General features: G+C 42.4%; 1 protein-coding gene across 2 annotated transcripts in view; it reads left to right on the forward strand.

Moving 5' to 3' along the window:
• The window catches only part of UHRF1BP1 (UHRF1 binding protein 1), a 72,172-nt gene extending 53,505 nt beyond the window's left edge, over positions 1-18,667 (forward strand). The window contains exons 11-21 of one of the 2 annotated variants that reach the window (XM_030315301.1): positions 168-307; positions 714-855; positions 1,112-1,305; positions 1,490-2,946; positions 7,932-8,128; positions 9,580-9,734; positions 9,823-9,973; positions 12,426-12,688; positions 13,137-13,245; positions 13,372-13,478; positions 13,874-18,667. In XM_030315301.1, the coding sequence (XP_030171161.1) occupies positions 168-307; positions 714-855; positions 1,112-1,305; positions 1,490-2,946; positions 7,932-8,128; positions 9,580-9,734; positions 9,823-9,973; positions 12,426-12,688; positions 13,137-13,245; positions 13,372-13,478; positions 13,874-13,999 (3,041 nt within the window). In that variant the 3' untranslated portion in view covers positions 14,000-18,667. The remainder of the gene's footprint in view (positions 1-167; positions 308-713; positions 856-1,111; positions 1,306-1,489; positions 2,947-7,931; positions 8,129-9,579; positions 9,735-9,822; positions 9,974-12,425; positions 12,689-13,136; positions 13,246-13,371; positions 13,479-13,873) is intronic. The other variant, XM_030315302.1, reaches the window with a different exon arrangement.
• The last annotated feature ends 159 nt before the right edge of the window (positions 18,668-18,826 follow it).

The raw sequence follows: 18,826 nt of genomic DNA on the forward strand, positions 1-18,826 counted from the left end.
GGTCTTAAGGAGAGTATGAATTTTGAGTTCCTTCTAGGCGCTAGGCAGTGTTAAGCTCTCTTTCCTACCTATAGCCTTAACGATCTTAGGATTTTTACTTTTAATTCTATTAATAATGAGAGTTGAATGTACCCGATTATCTTTCCTACCTTCTTGTTTTTACTTAGATTCTCTCTCCAGTCCTCAAAAGAACTCCCTTGAGAGAAGCCCCTCTCAGGGCCGACAAGCTGCTTTTCGGCCTCCAGCATGGAATCGCTTACGTTCTAGCTGTATGGTAATACGGGTGGATGACTTGGACATTCACCAGGTGAGAAGCCCAGGACACAGGGAGGCATGGTTGGAAAGGGGTCAAGCAGTTCATTTGGCAGGCAGCAGATGTGAACAAGATCGTGGACTTCAGGGGCTGCTTCCCTCACTTCTGAGTGGATTGATACATTGGTCTGTTTCTTTCTGAGCATGGCTGCTGAGATCAGGAGCTGGGATTTCCCCAGTTTCCTCTGAATACCCCACTTCAAACCTTCCCCTGAGAGAAGTGCACTTGCAGATGGTGTTAGGCAGGTGTGAAAATGCCTGCTACACGTGTGAAAAACACTCTTCTCCCTGTGACAGATTTTGGAAGGATTGTAGTAGCTTTATACAACCTCAGGAAATTGAGGAAATTCTATTCTATATGCTGTACAGATTCTAACAGCAACTTGTGTGTGATTATGTAGGTTTCTACAGCTGGACAGCCAAGTAAGAAGCCATCTACACTCCTTTCCTGTAGTCGCAAACTTCACAACCTACCCACTCAGGTCTCTGCCATTCATATTGAGTTCACAGAGTATTACTTCCCCGATAATCAGGAGCTTCCAGGTAAGCATCTCATCTGGTCACTTCTTACTGTTTAGCTCATGCTCTTCACATTTGCCAGCCTTGGGGCCATGGCTTATATTCTCATTTGATGTTGGAATTTTAGGTGTTTGAGTTAGTTGAGAACACCTTTGTTACAAACTCTCCCTTGTATGAGAATGCATCTTTGCTTTCTTCATAATAAAATGAATTTTAGCTGGTAAGTAAGGGTCAAGGTGCTACTTTGTACATGGCGATTCCTTTTTTTCCTGCTTTCCAGTTCCCTGTCCCAATCTCTACATTCAGTTAAATGGTCTGACATTTACTGTGGATCCTGTCAGCTTGCTCTGGGGAAACCTCTTCTGCCTGGATTTATACCGCAGCTTGGAGCAGTTCAAAGCTATCTACAAGCTGGAAGATTCAAGCCAGAAAGATGAACACTTGGATATTCGACTAGATGCTTTCTGGTTGAAGGTAGGGGAGAGTGGGATTTCGTTCCCTGTTGGCAGCCATAGTTGCATTTCTCCCATGGCTATAATCCAGGGTTCTGCTCTGTCCCTTTGATACAAGAAAAACAGTCTTTCACATGTGTATCAATGATAGGTTGCAGAGCTACTCAGATGTCCATTCTGAATCGGGTTTCATTTTCTCTCTGAAGGTGAGCTTCCCGCTGGAGAAGAGAGAGCAGGCTGGGTTGCATCGTCCTCAGGCCCTTGTCTTTTCTGCATCAGGCATGACTGCCACCAATACACGTCATGCCCCACATTGTAGTTGTCTAGACCTCCAAAGTCTCTTCCGAGGTTTTGCGGCTGCTGAGTTCTTTCATTCCAATTATGTTCACTTTCCCAAGGTTCCAGGTGGCTTTAGCCTTCTGCACATGCTTTTTTTACATCATGCTTTCCAGATGGATTCCCGCCTTTCTCAACCCAGTACCCTCCCTCCCCAGAGGCTTAAGGCTTCCCAGGATCTCTGGTCCATCCACTTCACCCAGATCTCCTTGGATTTTGAGGGAACAGAGAACTTCAAAGGCCATACCTTGAATTTTGTGGCCCCCTTTCCCTTGTCCATTTGGGCCTGTCTGCCCCTCCGCTGGCAGCAAGCTCAGGCACGGAAGCTCCTTTTGGCCACAGAAGGGAGGTTGAAACCATCAGCTAGCTTTGGCAGTCCTGTCCAGTCTGAGGTCCTTGCCCCAGACACTGTGTCCCATCAGAGGTCAAAGACTGAACATGATTTGAAAAGCCTGTCAGGCCTTACAGAAGTCATGGATGTTTTGCGAGAAGGCAGCAGTAGTGTGGACAACAAAGGGCCTCTGACTGAGCTCGAGGATGCAGCAGATGTTCACATGCTTGTACACTCCCCTGCACATGTCCGTGTGAGGCTTGACCATTACCAGTACTTGGCTCTACTGCGCCTGAAGGAGGTGCTACAGGGTCTTCAAGAACAACTGACTAAGGATACAGAGGCCATGACTGGGTCTCCCCTGCAGGACCAGACAGCTTGCATTGGGGTCCTCTTCCCCAGTGCTGAGGTGGCTCTGCTCATGCATCCTACCCCTGGGACTGTTGAAGCTGACTCGGCAGGTTCAGATACCACCAGCCTCATAGATTCAGAGTTGTCTCCTTCAGAGGATAGGGAGCTGAAGTCTGATGCCTCTTCAGACCAGGGCCCAGCAAGCCCTGAGAAGGTTCTGGAGGATAGTGGCATTGAAAATCTGGATGCATCCCAGGATAGGCCATTGCCTCTCCCTAGCAATGGAGAACTACAGGATTCAGATTCTCTTGCACAGCAGGAGGCAGGGAAGGGCCATGAGGCAGTCGATTCCTTACAGGCCAAGAGACTGAGCAGAGCTCAAGCATCCACCTCACCGGCTGTGTTGAAGCCCCCAAGTGGCAGGGATACCGCTGTGAATGGACAGGCTGAGCTCATCCCCTTGAAGAACATTGAGGGAGAATTGTCAAGTGCTATTCACATGACCAAGGATGCCACAAAAGAGGCTCTCCATGCCACTATGGACCTCACCAAGGAAGCTGTGTCCCTGACTAAGGATGCCTTCAGTCTGGGCAGAGACCGAATGACCTCCACCATGCACAAGATGTTGTCCCTGCCCCCAGCCAAGTGAGTGGTTCTCTGCCTCCTTCATTCACCCTATTTCTTCCTCCTAGCTCTGATCATTGGGCTTAAGGCCTCCTGCTGTGTGTACTTTTAGTTTGGGAAGCACCATCTAGTCCAGGACAATGTATAGCATGGCCTCTTTAATGTGGCAAAGACTTTAGTTTTCAGTGCTACCTGCAGGGCAGTGGAAGAGTTTTCAGGCTACCAAGAGGATATAGGTATGCCAACTGTAGAGACTTATTTTTAGGACTACCTCTAATTCTGTGATAGAGGAAGAGCCAGAAATTGGATTTTCACATGCCATGTATCTTAGCCTATTCTTGGGGAGTTTTCAAGTCAGCATTTATTGCTTCATAGGATCTTCCCTCCTCTTTCACTGAGTCACCATTATTGATACAGATAGGCTCAGAATAATAATGAATAATAATAATGATATCTGGCATCTGCATGATATTTTATTCTTTTTAGCGGTCTTTCATGTAGTATCTTGTTTGATTTGATCCCCACAGCAGCCCCATGAGATAGTTACAGAAATTTGTATCCTCAGTTTATAGCTGAGGAAACTGAAGTTTTAGAAAGGATGAGCCTGTGAATCCTTTATCTTATAAGTAGAGAGGTTGGGGCTTTGGGTTTGCTTTCTGGTACACCTTATCAATATCTGCCAGAGTTAGAGAAGGAAGAATTTCATCTATTTTATCTATTTATTCAACAAAAAAAATTTTTTTCAACAAAAATTTTTTGAGCCCTGACTCTGTCCCCAGCTCTGTGTTACGCACTGAAGATGCAGTAGGGAGTAAGCAGAAAAACACAGAAATGCACAGTCAGAAGAGTGGAAAGGTATGGATTTTTCCATGGGTGCCTTGTGGTTTTAGGAAAGATAATGAAGGCTATGGGAAATCTTTGCTGGGGACTCTTTGTGGTTTGAGGATCATGGTTTGAACATCAGTGGCTTTAGAGCTTTGTCTAAGTGGATTGTGGGTCTAAATGGGTCTCTAAGCAATGCCAGTTCTCTTAGGCACAGATAGCCTAGGAGGAAGGAGAAGGGAAACTTAAAGGGATAAAAGATATACTAATACTAGGCAACATTTATTGAGTGCTTTCTATGTGTCAGGCACTGTCCTGAATACTTACAATATTAATCCATTGAATTCTTGTACAACCCTGAAGGCAGGTACTAATATCAGTCTTCCTTTTACAGATGGGGAAACAGACTTAGGGAGGTAAGAAACTTGTTCAAGGTTGTATAACTTGTGAGTGGTAGGGTGAGGATTGAAAGCCTGGACTCCAAGTCACCAAACGTGCTGCTTTTTCTAAATGGAGAAGCATAAGGGAGATGGGAAAAGAGGAGAGGTGGTAAAGAGAAAAGAAAGGTGTGTGTGACACCAGCCTTTTTTGAAACACCAACCTTGACTTCTGACTTTCCAGTCCCATGGCCTCTTCTCAGTCCTCCCTGTCCTCGACAGCCCTGTGTGGCAGCCAGCCCTGCAGTCATCCTGAATGCCTGTGGCCCTGTCTGGCTACTCGCACTACTCAGAAGGAGCCAAGAGAGCTTGGATGCTGTCTTCTTCCCCTTATCCTATAAACACAACTGTTCCACAGCACTAGGCTGTCTGTATTCTGATTGCTTTTGCCATAATTTTATGTTTTAAATTATGAAAATGGTTTGTGTTCATTTTGTTGACAATGTAGAAAAAGAAGAATAGGGGCGCCTGGGTGACGCAGTCGGTTAAGCGTCCGACTTCAGCCAGGTCACCATCTCGCGGTCCGTGAGTTCGAGCCCCGCATCAGGCTCTGGGCTGATGGCTCAGAGCCTGGAGCCTGTTTCCGATTCTGTGTCTCCCTCTCTCTCTGCCCCTTCCCCGTTCATGCTCTGTCTCTCTCTGTCCCAAAAATAAATAAACGTTGAAAAAAAAAAATTAAAAAAAAAAAAAAGAAAAAGAAGAATAAAGAAGAAAACAAAGTCACTTGTGACAACACTATGCAGAGATAGCCACTATTTACATTTGGATCTATTTTCTTCCAATTTTTATACATATACCTGTGTACCCATGTGAATCCTTACCTGTGTATACACACATAGTATACACAAATACTGTGTTTTTTTGGCAATAGAATTATATTATTTCTATATCATGTAGAAAACTTCCAGTTTTATTTACTTAATGTTTTAGTGTGAATAATTTCCCATTCATTAGGTATTTGAATACATAATTTTTAATTGCTCTATTGTGTTCTAGCAAATGTATGTGTCCTAATTTATTCATTCATTCCACTATGGGCAGGCTTTAGTCTGTTTCCAGTTTTTCTCAGGTAGAACCAATGCTGTGTTAAATGCCCTTATTTTTGTGAATATTACTCTTTTTTGCATATCTGAATCTTTAGAATAAAAATCCAGAAGTGGGTTATTATTGGGTGAAACACTACAAACATTAAAAAAAATTTTTTTAATGGTATTTTTGAGAGAGAGAGACAGAGATGAGTTGGGGGTGGGGGGGGTGGGGAGAGGGGGTGAAAGGGAGAGAGGGAGACACAGAATCCAAAACAGGCTCCAGGCTCTGAGTTGTCAGTATAGAACCTAATGCGGGGCTCCGACTCAGAAACCGTGAGATCCTGACCTGAGCTGAAGTCAGGTGCTTCACCAACTGAGCCACCCAGGTGCCCCAAACTACAAACATTTTTTAAGGTTCTTGACGTATTTGCCAAACTTCAGGAAGGTTTATATCAGTGCATTTTTTTTAATACTTTCTAAGTTATTTTATTCATCTCTCACTTCTGCTGTGGTCTATATTTTCGGTTCTGACTTTTGTCCCCTGCTCGTCATTTAAAACTATCTACTGCACGTAGTTCTGCATGGATTTTCCAGGGATGTGTCGAGCCTCACATACATAAAGCTAAATTCCTTATCTCTCCCCAGACCAGTTCCTTTCTTTTCTTCAGTAGTATCATTCTCCTGCTTGTTCAAGCTCTGTGTTTTAGCTCTGCCTCTTTCAGTCATTTGTCAAATTCTGACTGTAATCCCCAGAGCAGTGGTTCTTGAAACTGAAGCATGCTTCAGAATCACCTGGAGGGCTTGTTAAAACACATTGCTGAGCCCCACCCCCAGAATTCCTCATCCAGTAGGTCTGAGATGGGGCCTGTTTGCATGTCTAATAAGCCACCCGTTGATGCTGATGCTCCTACCAGGACGACACTTTGAGAACACTGCTCTAGGGAGTCTCATGGCCGCTTCTGCTGTCTGTTCCCGCATGTGGACTATTTCAGTAAACCATTAATTTGTTTCCTCATTGGAGGTCTTTTCCTCCCTACCTTGTTTGAAAGAGTCAGGTCACAATTCTTAAAACACAGGCCTGATCTTGTTATTTCTATTCTCTAAAACTTTCAGGCTTTTTCCTTATAACCCCTGAATTTAGTTTGAATTTATTAGTGTGGCATAATCAATTATTATGATATTTCCTTACAGCACTTTACAGTTTTTTAATAGACTATTTTTTAGAATAGTTTTAGGTTCATGGCAATATTGAGCAGAAGGTAACAGAGATTTCCTGTATATCCCCTCTACTTAATAGTTTTAAAAGCACTTTCATATGTAATCTTTAATCCAGGTTTTTCAGTAATCTGGCTGCAACCCATGTGGTAAAGAGGAAAAAAAAAAAACACTTAGCAAGCAAGAAGTTAGGAGACTTGGGTTTTTCTTAATTTCACCTTTATGACCTTGAGTCAGTTTTTTCACCTATAAAATGGGAAGGTAAGATTAAAAGATCTTTAAAGGGGACACCTGGGTGGCTCAGTTGCTTAAGTGTCTAACTCAATTTGGGCTCAGGTCATGAGCCCTGCCTCAAGCGTGGTGCCGAGTGTGGAGCCTGCTTGGGATTTTCTCTCTCTCCCTCTCTCTCTGCCCATCCCATGCTCACGCTCTCCCTTTCTCTCAAAAAAATAAATAAAGAAAGAAAAAAAAAAGATCTTTAAAGGTTTATTCTCACTGAGTTGTGCCTTTCTGTTCTCCCCAACAAAACCAAAGCTCTAGCTGGTTGAGCTACTGACTGGTCTACAAAGGTGCTTTTTATTTTCTAGTTCCGTGTCTCTGCTCATGTGTTTTCTTCCCCCATAGAATGCCCCCTTCCTTCTTTCACAGTCCTTCAAGGGCCACCTCACATGCCATCTCTTTCCACAAAGCCATTCCTGATCCCCTTCTTCTCACCCTTTGATATTGCCTAGCCTTTGGCTTGTATCTCTTTCCTCTATGAGGTGTGTGATTTACTCCCATATACCTGGTAAGTTGTGTCTAAATCTCCTCTCTCCTGGGGCACCTGGGTGGCTCAGTCAATTAAGTGCCCAACTTTGACTCAGATCATAATCTCACGGTTTGTGGGTTTGAGCCCCGTGTTGACCCCTGTGCTGACATCTCAGAACCTGGAGCCTGCTTCAGATTCTCTGTCTCCCCTCTCTCTGCCCCTCCCCCACTCATCTCTCTCTGTCTCTCTCTCTCTCTCTCTCTCTCTCTCTCTCTCTCTCTCAAATAAGTAAATGTTAAAATAAATAAATAAATCTTCTCTTTCCTGATAGATTATACATTCTCTGAGGACAAGGGATGCCTTATTTCTTATTTTATCTACTCTCCACCCCCACCCTATACCTAGTATGGTGCCTTTTATGCAGAAGTTTTTCAGTAAACACTTGTGGAATGGATGTGGGTGGTTTCAGGTGTCTTCATTAGCACTGGGGCTGTAAGTAGTTGGTCTCCTCTAAAAATGGGATGACCTTGAATAAACTTGACATTTAATGTTAATATGGCAGAGCTGCTTATGCAGTTTGAAATGCCGGAGGATTCACAAAGGCCAGCAATTGAAAATGGTGTGACCCCCTTATAGCAGGTAATAGTTGACATCAGAGTTTATGTATAAATAACTATTAGGGCTGAAAGCGATGGGTATTGCAAGGGACAGAACATATATCTTAAGCCACATTTGTGGTTTTTGTTTTTTAAACAGGGAGCCCATGGCCAAAATAGATGAGGGGGCGGCAGCACCATTGAGTGGAAGTGCTGCCCGACTCCGATTTTTCTCCATGAAGAGGACGGTATCTCAGCAGTCATTTGATGGCGTTTCATTGGATAACAGTGGCCCTGAAGATCGGATTTCAGTGGACAGTGATGGCAGTGATAGCTTTGTGATGCTCTTGGAGTCTGGTAGGTGGAAGCAGAGCCAGGCAAAGTTGAAGTCCAGAAAGGGTTCTTTCTGCTGCCTGTATCCCAGTAGGGTACAGAAGGAGCTAAGTTCTGATAAAATAGAAATTTTCTTAACCAAAACCAAAAAAGAGAAATTTTAATAGATTTGTGGCTCTGGTTTTATCCACACATTTTCTAGGTTATGGGTTAGCACTTAACCTTTATCACAGAACCAGACTCAGACCAAAGGAGAGAGTCCTAGTCTTACAGCCACGTAGCTGTGGCAGTAGGATTAGTTTGGTGGCTGGCGTCAGTGGTGTGTGTGTGTGTTGTCTGTTTTTGTTTTGTTTTGCCAATGTATTTTAGTGTTGGAAAATAACTAGAAGCTTTGTCTATGGTAAAATGAGTAACTCTTAGGAATTGCATCAGTCACTACTGGAAGTTACACTGGTTCTTTTATCTTATTGAACTGGACACTTTTTAAATGGTCTCTTAAGATTGTCTAAATGAAAATGAAAAGAGAATGAACTGTTTCTGAAACTGGGTGGTGTGTACCCTGTTTGTTTTGTTATTATTATGGAATATAGAATATTATTCCAAATATGTAGATTTCAAATATGTAGAAAAGTAGAATCAAATAGTGAGTCCTCATGTACCCATTACCTAGCTTCAAATATTAAGAACTCATGGTCATTCTTGTTTCAAATATACTTCTGTTCACTTCCCTTCCTTCCATGTTATTTTGAAGCAAATTCCAAACATATCATTTTGTCCATAAATATTTTCATGATGTATCTCTAGGAAATAGACTTTAAAAATCTTTGAAAAAAAATTTTAATTGTGGTAAAATATATATAACATAAACTTTGCAATCTTAACCATTTTTAACTATAATTCAGTGGCATTAAGTATATTCATCGTTGTGCAACTATCACCAACCATCTCCAGAACTTTTTTCATCTTCTACAATTGAAAATCTGTACCCATTAAACAGTAATTCCTTGTTCCCTTCTCCCTCAGCTCCTTGGCAACCACAATTCCACTTTCTATTTCTGAATTTGACCACTCTAGGTACCTCATATAAATGGAATCCTTTTGTGACTGGCTTATTTCACTTAACATAATGTCCTCAAGGTTCATTCACTTCATAGCACATGTCAGAATTTTCTTCTTTTTTAAGGCTAATACTCTATTGTATGTTTATACCACATTTTGTTAATCCATTCATCCGTCAGGGAACACTTGGGTTGCATCCATTTATAGGTTTTCTTTTAATGTGACCAAATACCACTATCCATTCTTAAAAATTAGCAATTCCTTAAATCCATCAAATTCCCATTTGTTCTCATAAACGTCATAAATGTTTGTTGTTGTTGTTGCTGTTGTTGTTTTTATAGTGTCATTGTTTTTAGAGATTGGATTTGAACACAATTTTTTGACTTTGAAACTCATCTGTTGTCTTTCTTATACAGAATCTGGTCCAGAATCTCTTCCACCAGGAACTCTTCCAAATGTCCTGGACAGTGCTGGCGTTCAAGGGAGCCCTCTTATGGATAGTTACGGCCAGGGGTCACCAGAGGCCAACAGTTCGGTCTCACCCAGTGGGGAAGACCTCAGTCTTCACCCGGTCAGCTGCTCTACTTTCTTCTCTGCAGAGGGTAGGCTCAAGGCTAGAAGCTTGGGAGGGACGCAGCTAAGAGAGTATCCTTTTACAGGTCTCCGTTCTGGTCCTGAAGGTGAATGAGGTGTCTTTTGGGATTGAGGTACGTGGTGAAGATCTGACTGTGGCCCTTCAGGCAGAGGAACTGACCCTCCAGCAGCTGGGAACCGTGGGACTATGGCAGTTCCTGCATGGACAGTGCTCAGGTGAGGATGGTAGCAATTCCAGGAGAGCTGGTGGGATTTATCTGGGGCAGCCCTAGCTTCACCTGTCACTGTGCCCCAAGGATAGTTGTCCTAAGTGCCAAGCCCTTGGTCGTTCTCTCCAGTAGCCATTAGGGGGAGTAACTCCAGTGAAGCCTCCTGCTTGCAGGGAAACTCCCAGAGGTCTTTCTGGGGCTTTGTATTCAGTAGGCTATTAGCCATCTTCACTTCCCAGGTGCTCCTTAAGCTTATACAGGAGGCCACTGTCCACCTCTTCATTTGTGTGGCTGCTGACATCAAACTGTGTCTGATCAGGGAACTGCTGTCACTCAGATTCAGTCCTTTGATAATTGTACTTTATTATTTATTTATTTATTTATTTATTTATTCATTTATTAAAGGTTATTTACTTATTTTATTTTATTTTTTATTTTTAAAAATTTACATCCAAGTTAGTTAGCATATAGTGCAACAATGATTTCAGGAGTAGATTCCTTAGTGCCCCTTACCCATTTAGCCCATCCGCCCTCCCACAACCCCTCCTGTAACCCTCAGTTTGTTCTCCATATGTATGAGTCTCTTCTGTTTTGTACCCCTCCCTGTTTTTGTATTATTTTTGTTTCCCTTCCCTTATGTTCATCTGTTTTGTCTCTTAAAGCCCTCATATGAGTGAGGTCATATGATTTTTGTCTTTCTCTGACTGATTTCACTTAGCACAATACCCTCCAGTTCCATCCATGTAGTTGCAAATGGCAAGATTTCATTCTTTTTGATTGCCAAGTAATACTCCATTGTATATATATATACCACATCTTCTTTATCCATTCATCCATTGATGGACATTTGGGCTCTTTCCATACTTTGCCTATTGTTGATAGTGCTGCTATAAACATGGGGGTGCATGTGTCCCTTCCAAACAGCACACCTGTATCCCGTGGATAAATGCCTAGTGGTGCAATTGCTGGGTCGTAGGGTAGTTCTATTTTTAGTTTTTTGAGGACCCTCCGTGCTGTTTTCCAGAGTGGCTGCACCAGCTTTCATTCCCATATTTACTTATTTTTAAAGAGAGAGAGAGAGGGGTGGGGAAGGGCAGTGAGAGAGGGAGAGAGAGAATTCCAAGCAGGCTCCACACTGTCAGTGCAAAACTGGACATAGGGCTTGACCCAGGAACCATGAGATCATGACCTGAGCTGACCAAGAGTTGGACGCTTAACTGACTGAACCACCCAGACACCCCCCGCCCACCTAGTTTAATAAATACAATAGTATCATTAACTTTGAAGTCTCCAGGAGCCTCTCTCCTGGATCTTCTTCTGCCTCTCACCTGTCATAGAGAACCACTATCCTGAATTTTGTGTTTATCATTCTCTTGCTTTACTTTGCAATTCTACATGTTTGTATCAACGTATTATTTAGCTTTGCAGGTTTTTGAGGTTTTCTAAGTGGGATTATTTTGTATTCTTTCATGATTGGCTTCTTTCTTTGATATTCTTCAGATTCTTCTGGGTTGTTGAGTTAGCTATGATATATTCATTTTCATTAATATATAATACTCTGTTGTATAAATATACCAATTTTTGCTTTTTAAAAACAGCTTTATTGAGGTATACTTTGCATTTATGAAATTAACTCATGATAAGTATACAATTTGATAAATTTTAGCAGTTTAACAGAGTTGTGCAACCATTACCATCGCCCCCAAAATATCCCTTGTACCCATTACTCTACTTCTTTACAGACATTTGGGTTGTTTCTGGGTTTTTTTGCTATTTCATACAGGATTGCCTTGAACATTCTCGTACGTGTCTCCTGGTATGTGTGTTAGAGAGTTTCTCAGAGTTACATTCCTGAGGATATAATTTCTAGGGCATTAGGTTAGGTATAACTTTAACTTTGCTAGATAATACCGATTTGGTTTCCAAAATGCTTGTAACAATTTGCAGCTATATAAGTGTAGAAGTTGTTTCATATCCTTGGCTACACCTGTGATAGGTCTTTATGGACTTTTGAGAAGATTAGCATAGATCCTTCTTGGCTTTATCAGAGAGAAATGAGAACACCAAGATTTGGAGAAAGGAAGAGATGTTTAAGTGTAGCAGAGTTGAGGGTCGTGTGTTTTTTCTTGGCCTTTAGCCCAGTGTCTCAGATTTATAGCAAGGCCAGTTTTTCATTGGCCCTTGACCTCCCTTCCACCATGAGGGGCACGATAGCAAAGTGGCCAAGCCCAGTCTTTGTGGTCATTGTTGCCTGCATTCAAGTCCTGTGCTTGCTACTTACAAGTTGTATAACTTTGGGCAAATTATTTTCTGTCCCTTAGTTCCTTCATCTCTAGAATGGTAATGGTGATAATACTTTTGGCATAGGGTTCTTAAGAATATTAAATGTATGTAAAATGCTTAGAAAAGTCCCTGACTGATAATTAATTGATGTTTTCCTTCTGTCTCTCTTCTGAAAGGTACAAGCTTTCAGGAATCCTCAACTTTGAAGACTGACCACATCAGGCCAGCAGTGGGCCTTCGCTTTGAGGTGGGGCCTGGTGCAGCCATTCACTCCCCACTGGCCACACGAAATGGCTTCCTGCATTTCTTGCTTCGAGGCTGTGACCTTGAGCTGTTCACTTCGGTGCTCAATGGCCTGGGGCCCTTCTTGGAGGATGAAGAGATCCCAGCGGTAGTTCCCATGCAGATTGAACTCCTGCACTGCAGCATCACCCTAAAGGTGAGAGGAGCTTTTTTGGTTTTTACTCTAGACTTTGTCAGGCAAGGGATTCTGGCAGTGACTGCTATCATCTCTTCCCTGGCCGCTGTACAGTGTGGTGAGGATCAAGTGAGTAAATGCAGCTTGGCATTCTTTGTGAAGGTTATAGTAATACATAAAATGTGTGTTGCTATCAAAACATTCTGGATTTAGGTGAGGAGACCTTGTCTCTAGCCCTGACCTTGTCGTTGGCACGCAGCATGACTATGTATAAGCCCATTAAGTTATCTGTCCTCGGTTTGACCATCTCTAGAATGGGAGAAACTCAGTTATGTTTCTCCACGTTGCAAGAATGTGTGGATACACAATGGCATAAAGCTGCTTCAAGCCAGATGGTAGAAGCATGGGTTGTTACCCAAACTGCTCTGAGCTGTTTGAGGGCATCATGTGGTTTCCCTTTTTCCTGCAGGATGATATACCCCCCATCTATCCAACATCTCCAGGCCCTATCCCTATTACTCTGGCCATGGAGCATGTTGTGCTGAAACGGAGTGATGATGGTGTGTTCCACATAGGCGGTGAGTTGGGCTTGTTGGCCTCCCGGCTTCTCTGCCTTTTCTGTCCTGTAAGGGAGTGGGTGATACCTAGGAATTGCTTGCATGTTGGCAGAAGTTTGCTATTTAGAACCCTTTACTTTTTTCCAGCTGCTGCTCAGGATACACCATCAGCTGAAGTACCTAAGAGTGAGAAGAGGCAGCCCCCCAAAGAACAGATGTTTCTGGTGCCCACAGGAGAGTCTTTTGGAGAGAAGGTGAGGACCTAACTGCACAATACCTTTCCCATAGACCCTTAGTGGCTGTAAATTCAGAAGCTGGTAAAACTCAGAGAGCTGAAAAGGTTGCCTGTGCTGTGTATAGCTGGGTAGTTTGGGCTCCTATCATCTAGCAGCAACTTCCAGAAGTGCTGAATAGAGGATGTAAGTCAGGAACTGTAGGTGAATGCTTGCTGATCGTGTATTTTTACCTGTTGCTGTCCTTATAACTGATGAATTCTGAAGATGGGATTAGGCTTTTAGAAAGATCTAGTTGATCACTAAACAAATTTATGGATTTTTCTGCTTCAATTCTGCCTCTTGTTCCTTTACTGGATGTTTCTGCAAGGCGTGTTACCTTATTTATTAACTGTAAATTATTTATTGTTCCTCAGGTGAAAGAATTGCCTACGCTACAGAAGGAACTTATAGAAACTAAACGAGCATTGGCCAATGCCAACCAGGATAAAGAAAGACTGCTTCAGGAGATTAGGAAATATAACCCCCTCTTTGAGCTCTGATAGCAGTGGCTCAGCCATCTGTGCCAAGGAGAGAGGAGGAGATCACCAGCAATAGCACCACCTATGACAGAAGGCGCTGTCCAGCATTGAATAAGTCTGCTAAGGATGCCAGAGGGACTGGGGAGTGCTCACCTCACTCCTTGTGGTGTCCTTTCTACTAGCTGTTCTGACTCGGGTGGAAGACAGGGCAAAGTATGACCAAGTTCTAGGAAACTGGGGGCAGCTTTGTGCGTGGCTCAAGCATGTCTTGCCTGTATAAAGCCTTTTGGCCCTCTCCACACTAGGTGGAATCTTGTCAACACTGTAGGGCCATTTCACCACCTGGTTTCATGGCAGAGACATTTGCTTCCTCTACAGCCTGTGTGAACAAGAGAAGGTACCCATCTCCTCAGTCACCCACAGAGCCACCAAAGATTCTATGTCCCAGAGCTTCCTGTAGCAGACCCGAGAAGTCCTTGGCCTGAGCTTTGGCCATGGTAGCAGAATAGAACAGGAAATAGCCAGCAAGGCGGGAGCCGGGAGAGGCACAAGAGTAAGGGAGACCTGGATGCTGCCTTTTTTGGAAAGGGAGCCAAGCTCATACCATCTTGGCTGATCCTACAGTCAGCCAAGCTGTATTAAGCTTCTTTTCTGTAGTACTTCATCACTGCGATGCGATTCTGTAACAGAATTTATTTGGAATTTAAATCAAGAAAATATATTCATGAGCTAGGTTGAAGGTATGATGTGGTAAGAATCACCAAGGGCCTTGATCCTGAGCCCCCTGTTGCCTGCCTAGAGTCCTGCCTCTCTTCCACAGCTGTACTTCAGAAGTTGTTTCCTTTGTCTCCCTGGGCTCCCAGGCACATCTGCTCTCCAGGCACTGGGACTTTCTACCAGCACTCTCCTCTGCATTTGGTGGTTTGGGAGCTGAAAATGTGTTTTAAACTATAACGTAAACATCTCAACCTGTTGCCTCTCATATCCTTCTATCACTGTGGCTTTTTAAAACCGTGTAATTTTGACTTAAGTAAAAAAACAAAACAAAAACGCTTCAACTTAGGTAGGTTTCCCCTTGCCCCATAAAACAACTATTTCCCCCCCTCTTTCTTTCCTACCTAATTCTTCCCCAGCATTCTACCTTCATCCATACTGCTCTGTGATACACTTCATGCTGTGTTGATTGGACGGAAGTTCATTAGCTAACTAAACTGGCAAGATGGTAAAATAGTTATTTAGTGATGTCACTAAAATCTTAATCACACATGACCTATTGGAGGAAAGATAAACTATTTTCCTTTATGGGAAATCATGTCTGACTTGCATATTCTAGTTTTTTGAGGATAAAAAGAAACATGCATTCAAGAAGGAGCAAGATATAATTTCTTCAGACTTCCCAAGAACTTTTGTCAAGGTCCGTCACTAAAGCAATTTTAAAAGCACCAGTTACTATGAGATATGAGAATATTTTGTCATGCTTAGGAAAAAACTTAGACACTGAAGAATAAACATCTTTCTGGAGATAATGCTAATGGGAAGTTTCCTATGGGTCAACGCTTGGTTTAACCTTACTTAAGACTTTTATAAATAATCTGAGAGCAGGATATTATAATGCAGTCAAGTGTCCCTACTTCCAAGGAATAAAAGGTAAACCAGAAGGGACTTAATAACAAAACCAGAGAAGGCACATAAGCCAGGCTGTGACCACACAGGAAAATCACAGGTGAGGTTCAGTCTAGGTAAGTGTAAAGTAAAGTACTTACCAGCAACCAGTGAGGCAGCAAGCTCTGTTAGAACTCAGCACAGAAACTTAACCATTGCTGAAGGGAAGGAGGGGCAGTGTGCTGCTGTGGCTCAAAACCCAACTGCATCATCAGGAAAGGCACATGAAGACAATACAGAAGACAGGACCCCTTACAAAACCATTTTAATGGCTTAAATTGTGCATTTCTAGTGACTTATTTGCAAAATATATGGGGAAGGGAAGAAAGGTCAAGAGAATAGCAAAAATTATCAGAGAGTGGAGATACTTCCACATGAGTACACATATTTAAGATGTTGGCTCCAATTCTGGAAAGATGAAAGCTCAGGGTGGTGTACATCAGATAACCAGTCAGGAGGAAGGACGTGTTCACCAAGTCCTGAAATACAAGCTCTAGGGCTCAACTTCACAGCCTTAGGTACAAGAAAGCACTTCCCATAGCCAATCAGAAACTTAAGGAGCTCATTGTCCAAGAAGTGGTGTTGGCAGAACCTATGTACAGGTGCTGAAGGTTTAAGAGGAATCCTTGTATGGTGGCCTTCCAAAGGAATTCTAGAAAACTAAGGCCATTTGGTGAAATACAACTGAGAGGGTAACTGTGTCCCTCCATAAACTCCCCCTTAGTGTTCCTTTGGAAGGCATAATGTTGAGCAAAATGGATCACTGGTCCTCTCAAGTATGGCCTTTCTAATGTTCTTAGAGGAGGGAGATCCAGTAGCTGGAAAATAGAATCATTCAACCTTAGGTTCACCTGAATTGGTTTAAAACCACATTCTGATTCTCTTCCCCTCTTCACCTCCCCCACCCACCATATCCCTCTGGCATCCCTCCATGCAAAGAAAATGCCTAATAGGTATTGCTTGGAATACCTTCACCTTACGCCTGTGCTTGCTGGTAGGCAATACAAACAATTCTGGCAGGCATCAAGGCTAACCCCTTTAGTGACCAGAGTTCAGTCAGGTTTCTGGGCTCTCCGGAGTTCTTGTCTATGTGACAAATGGAGCCCTAGAATTTCTGACTTACATGGCAGTTTTGGCTATTGTGTCTTGAAATCCTCCTCCAGGAAATGTGGTGGGAGTCATGGTCCCATGAAATTTTAGTAACAATCATCTTGTATAACTTCATACTCCTATTCACTGGGAGCAAGAAGACTTTCTTGGTAGTCCTCAGGGTAAATGTAAAGAAAAAAAAAAAATGGAAGGAAAATAGTAGTGCTTTGGACTGCTTATGATTTCTGCCTTGGAGCTCTAAGACTCTGTGAACAAGAAATAATACCTCAAGAAAATGTCTGGAGTGATAGCACCACTATCCCTCAAAGACTTCAGCTGCTGCACATCACCATTTCAGCTGTGAAACATTTACAACTATGTATCATCTATGATTGTCTAGATTTCCCGTTTACATGGACGTGCTGGAGACCGGCTTTAGTGTGTAGGGACTAGTTTAATTATCTCTTAGCTGAGCTACAGGGATGATTATCAATCTCAGATTTGTTTTCATCTCACTGGAATAATTAACCTCATCTCTTTGATTTAAGACGGAAGGAATAGGTTCTATTTTTGTGATGGCTGCTTTTGCTGTATTATTTAATCTGACTCCCATCCCCACCCCCACCTCCCACCCCACCCATTTTGCCATGGGCCTCAAATTTTATATAACCTTTTCATGCTTCTGAAAGGAATGGTTTCTGTGTATGGAATATACGAGGGATAAACATTATCCCTCACATGCCCCATAATTTAAATGCTCCCATTTAACCCATTTACATTAGTTTCCCCTTAGACTAGTTCAAGGGCTGGTGGAAAGCAAGTAGTTTGAAGTATTCCCATAGTGATATGGGAACTTGCCATCCAAACCTTAACACTGAAGGTTTGTTTTTTTCTCATTTAATATTTGCCTAAACTTCTAAAATCAGTTACAGTAACATCACAAAACAATGGAAACAACTGAACATTGCTGCAATGCTAGTAGAATGACATTTGGTTGAGAACTACAAAAGCTGTCATTGCCTTGTGACTTACCATAGTCCTTACTCTTTCAAGAGAAGCTGGTGTGATGTACTATCCTTCCAGAGACTACGGCCCTCACCTAGATCTTTCCCCACTTTCTACTAGAATAGGAATATTCCCATTCACCTCTAGGTAGGTATGGATAGTAGTTAGTAGCTATTGTTGAGGGGGGATTATTTTCCCCATCTCTTACAACAGACACAAGGAAGACGCACTCTGGGAGAACCTTAAACGGTGAGGCTTTGTTAAATGGCCAGGCTTGGGATGTGATCTTTCTCCCTTGTTGTTTATAAGTTTCAGCCTTATCTAGTATCTCAAATTGAAATAGCTATAGTTCCTATAACCGTTAAAAAAAAATTCCTGTTGGAGCGGAGAAACTATTTGCTTTTTCTTCCTTCCCCCAGTTTATTAGTTTTTGGTCAAGATTTAGCCTGAGTCTTACAGCATTTCTTTGTGGAATGCCCCAAATGTGATGTGTCTTCACTGGCTAAATATATGTTTAAAGCCATGGGTTTTAGTGTAAGATATAAAAGATTTGCTCAACTTTGTGAGTCCAAACTGTTTCTCCCCACTCCCCCCCCCATCAGGGTGCTGAACAGAATTGGAATCTTTTAAGACATGCTCAGGAAAGCTTCAAAAGAGAACAGCTTCAAAACTCTTCTCCCTATGAAACTGAATGATACAGGAAAGGATTCTTGGGGATTGCCAATTATATACAGTAGCCTTATTACTGCTAATCACTGTCAATAAAAGGTCACTCCATTCCCCTCTCTTTGAGGAAAACAATGAGAATGTATCTGATGAACTGGAATACTGGTCAGTATTGGGAAATTTTAATGTTGCATTATCTAATCAAACCTTGAGTGTACTGGTTCTGTGAACCACCTGAAAAAAGCGAATTAAACTTACTAAACATTGGTTGTGGTTTATCTGTTTATAGGAACCTGAAATTATGGGCTTTTACGTTATTTTTAAGTGTTTTAAGTACTCTTGAGAAAATTTTAAATGGTTCTAGTAGAAAATGGGAAGGGCTCAAATTTTCAAAAAAAGCCAAAGACCAGTTTTAATCTGACACCA

This window comes from Lynx canadensis, chromosome B2, assembly GCF_007474595.2.
Source record: "Lynx canadensis isolate LIC74 chromosome B2, mLynCan4.pri.v2, whole genome shotgun sequence".
In the NCBI taxonomy this organism is placed as follows: Eukaryota; Metazoa; Chordata; class Mammalia; order Carnivora; family Felidae; genus Lynx; species Lynx canadensis.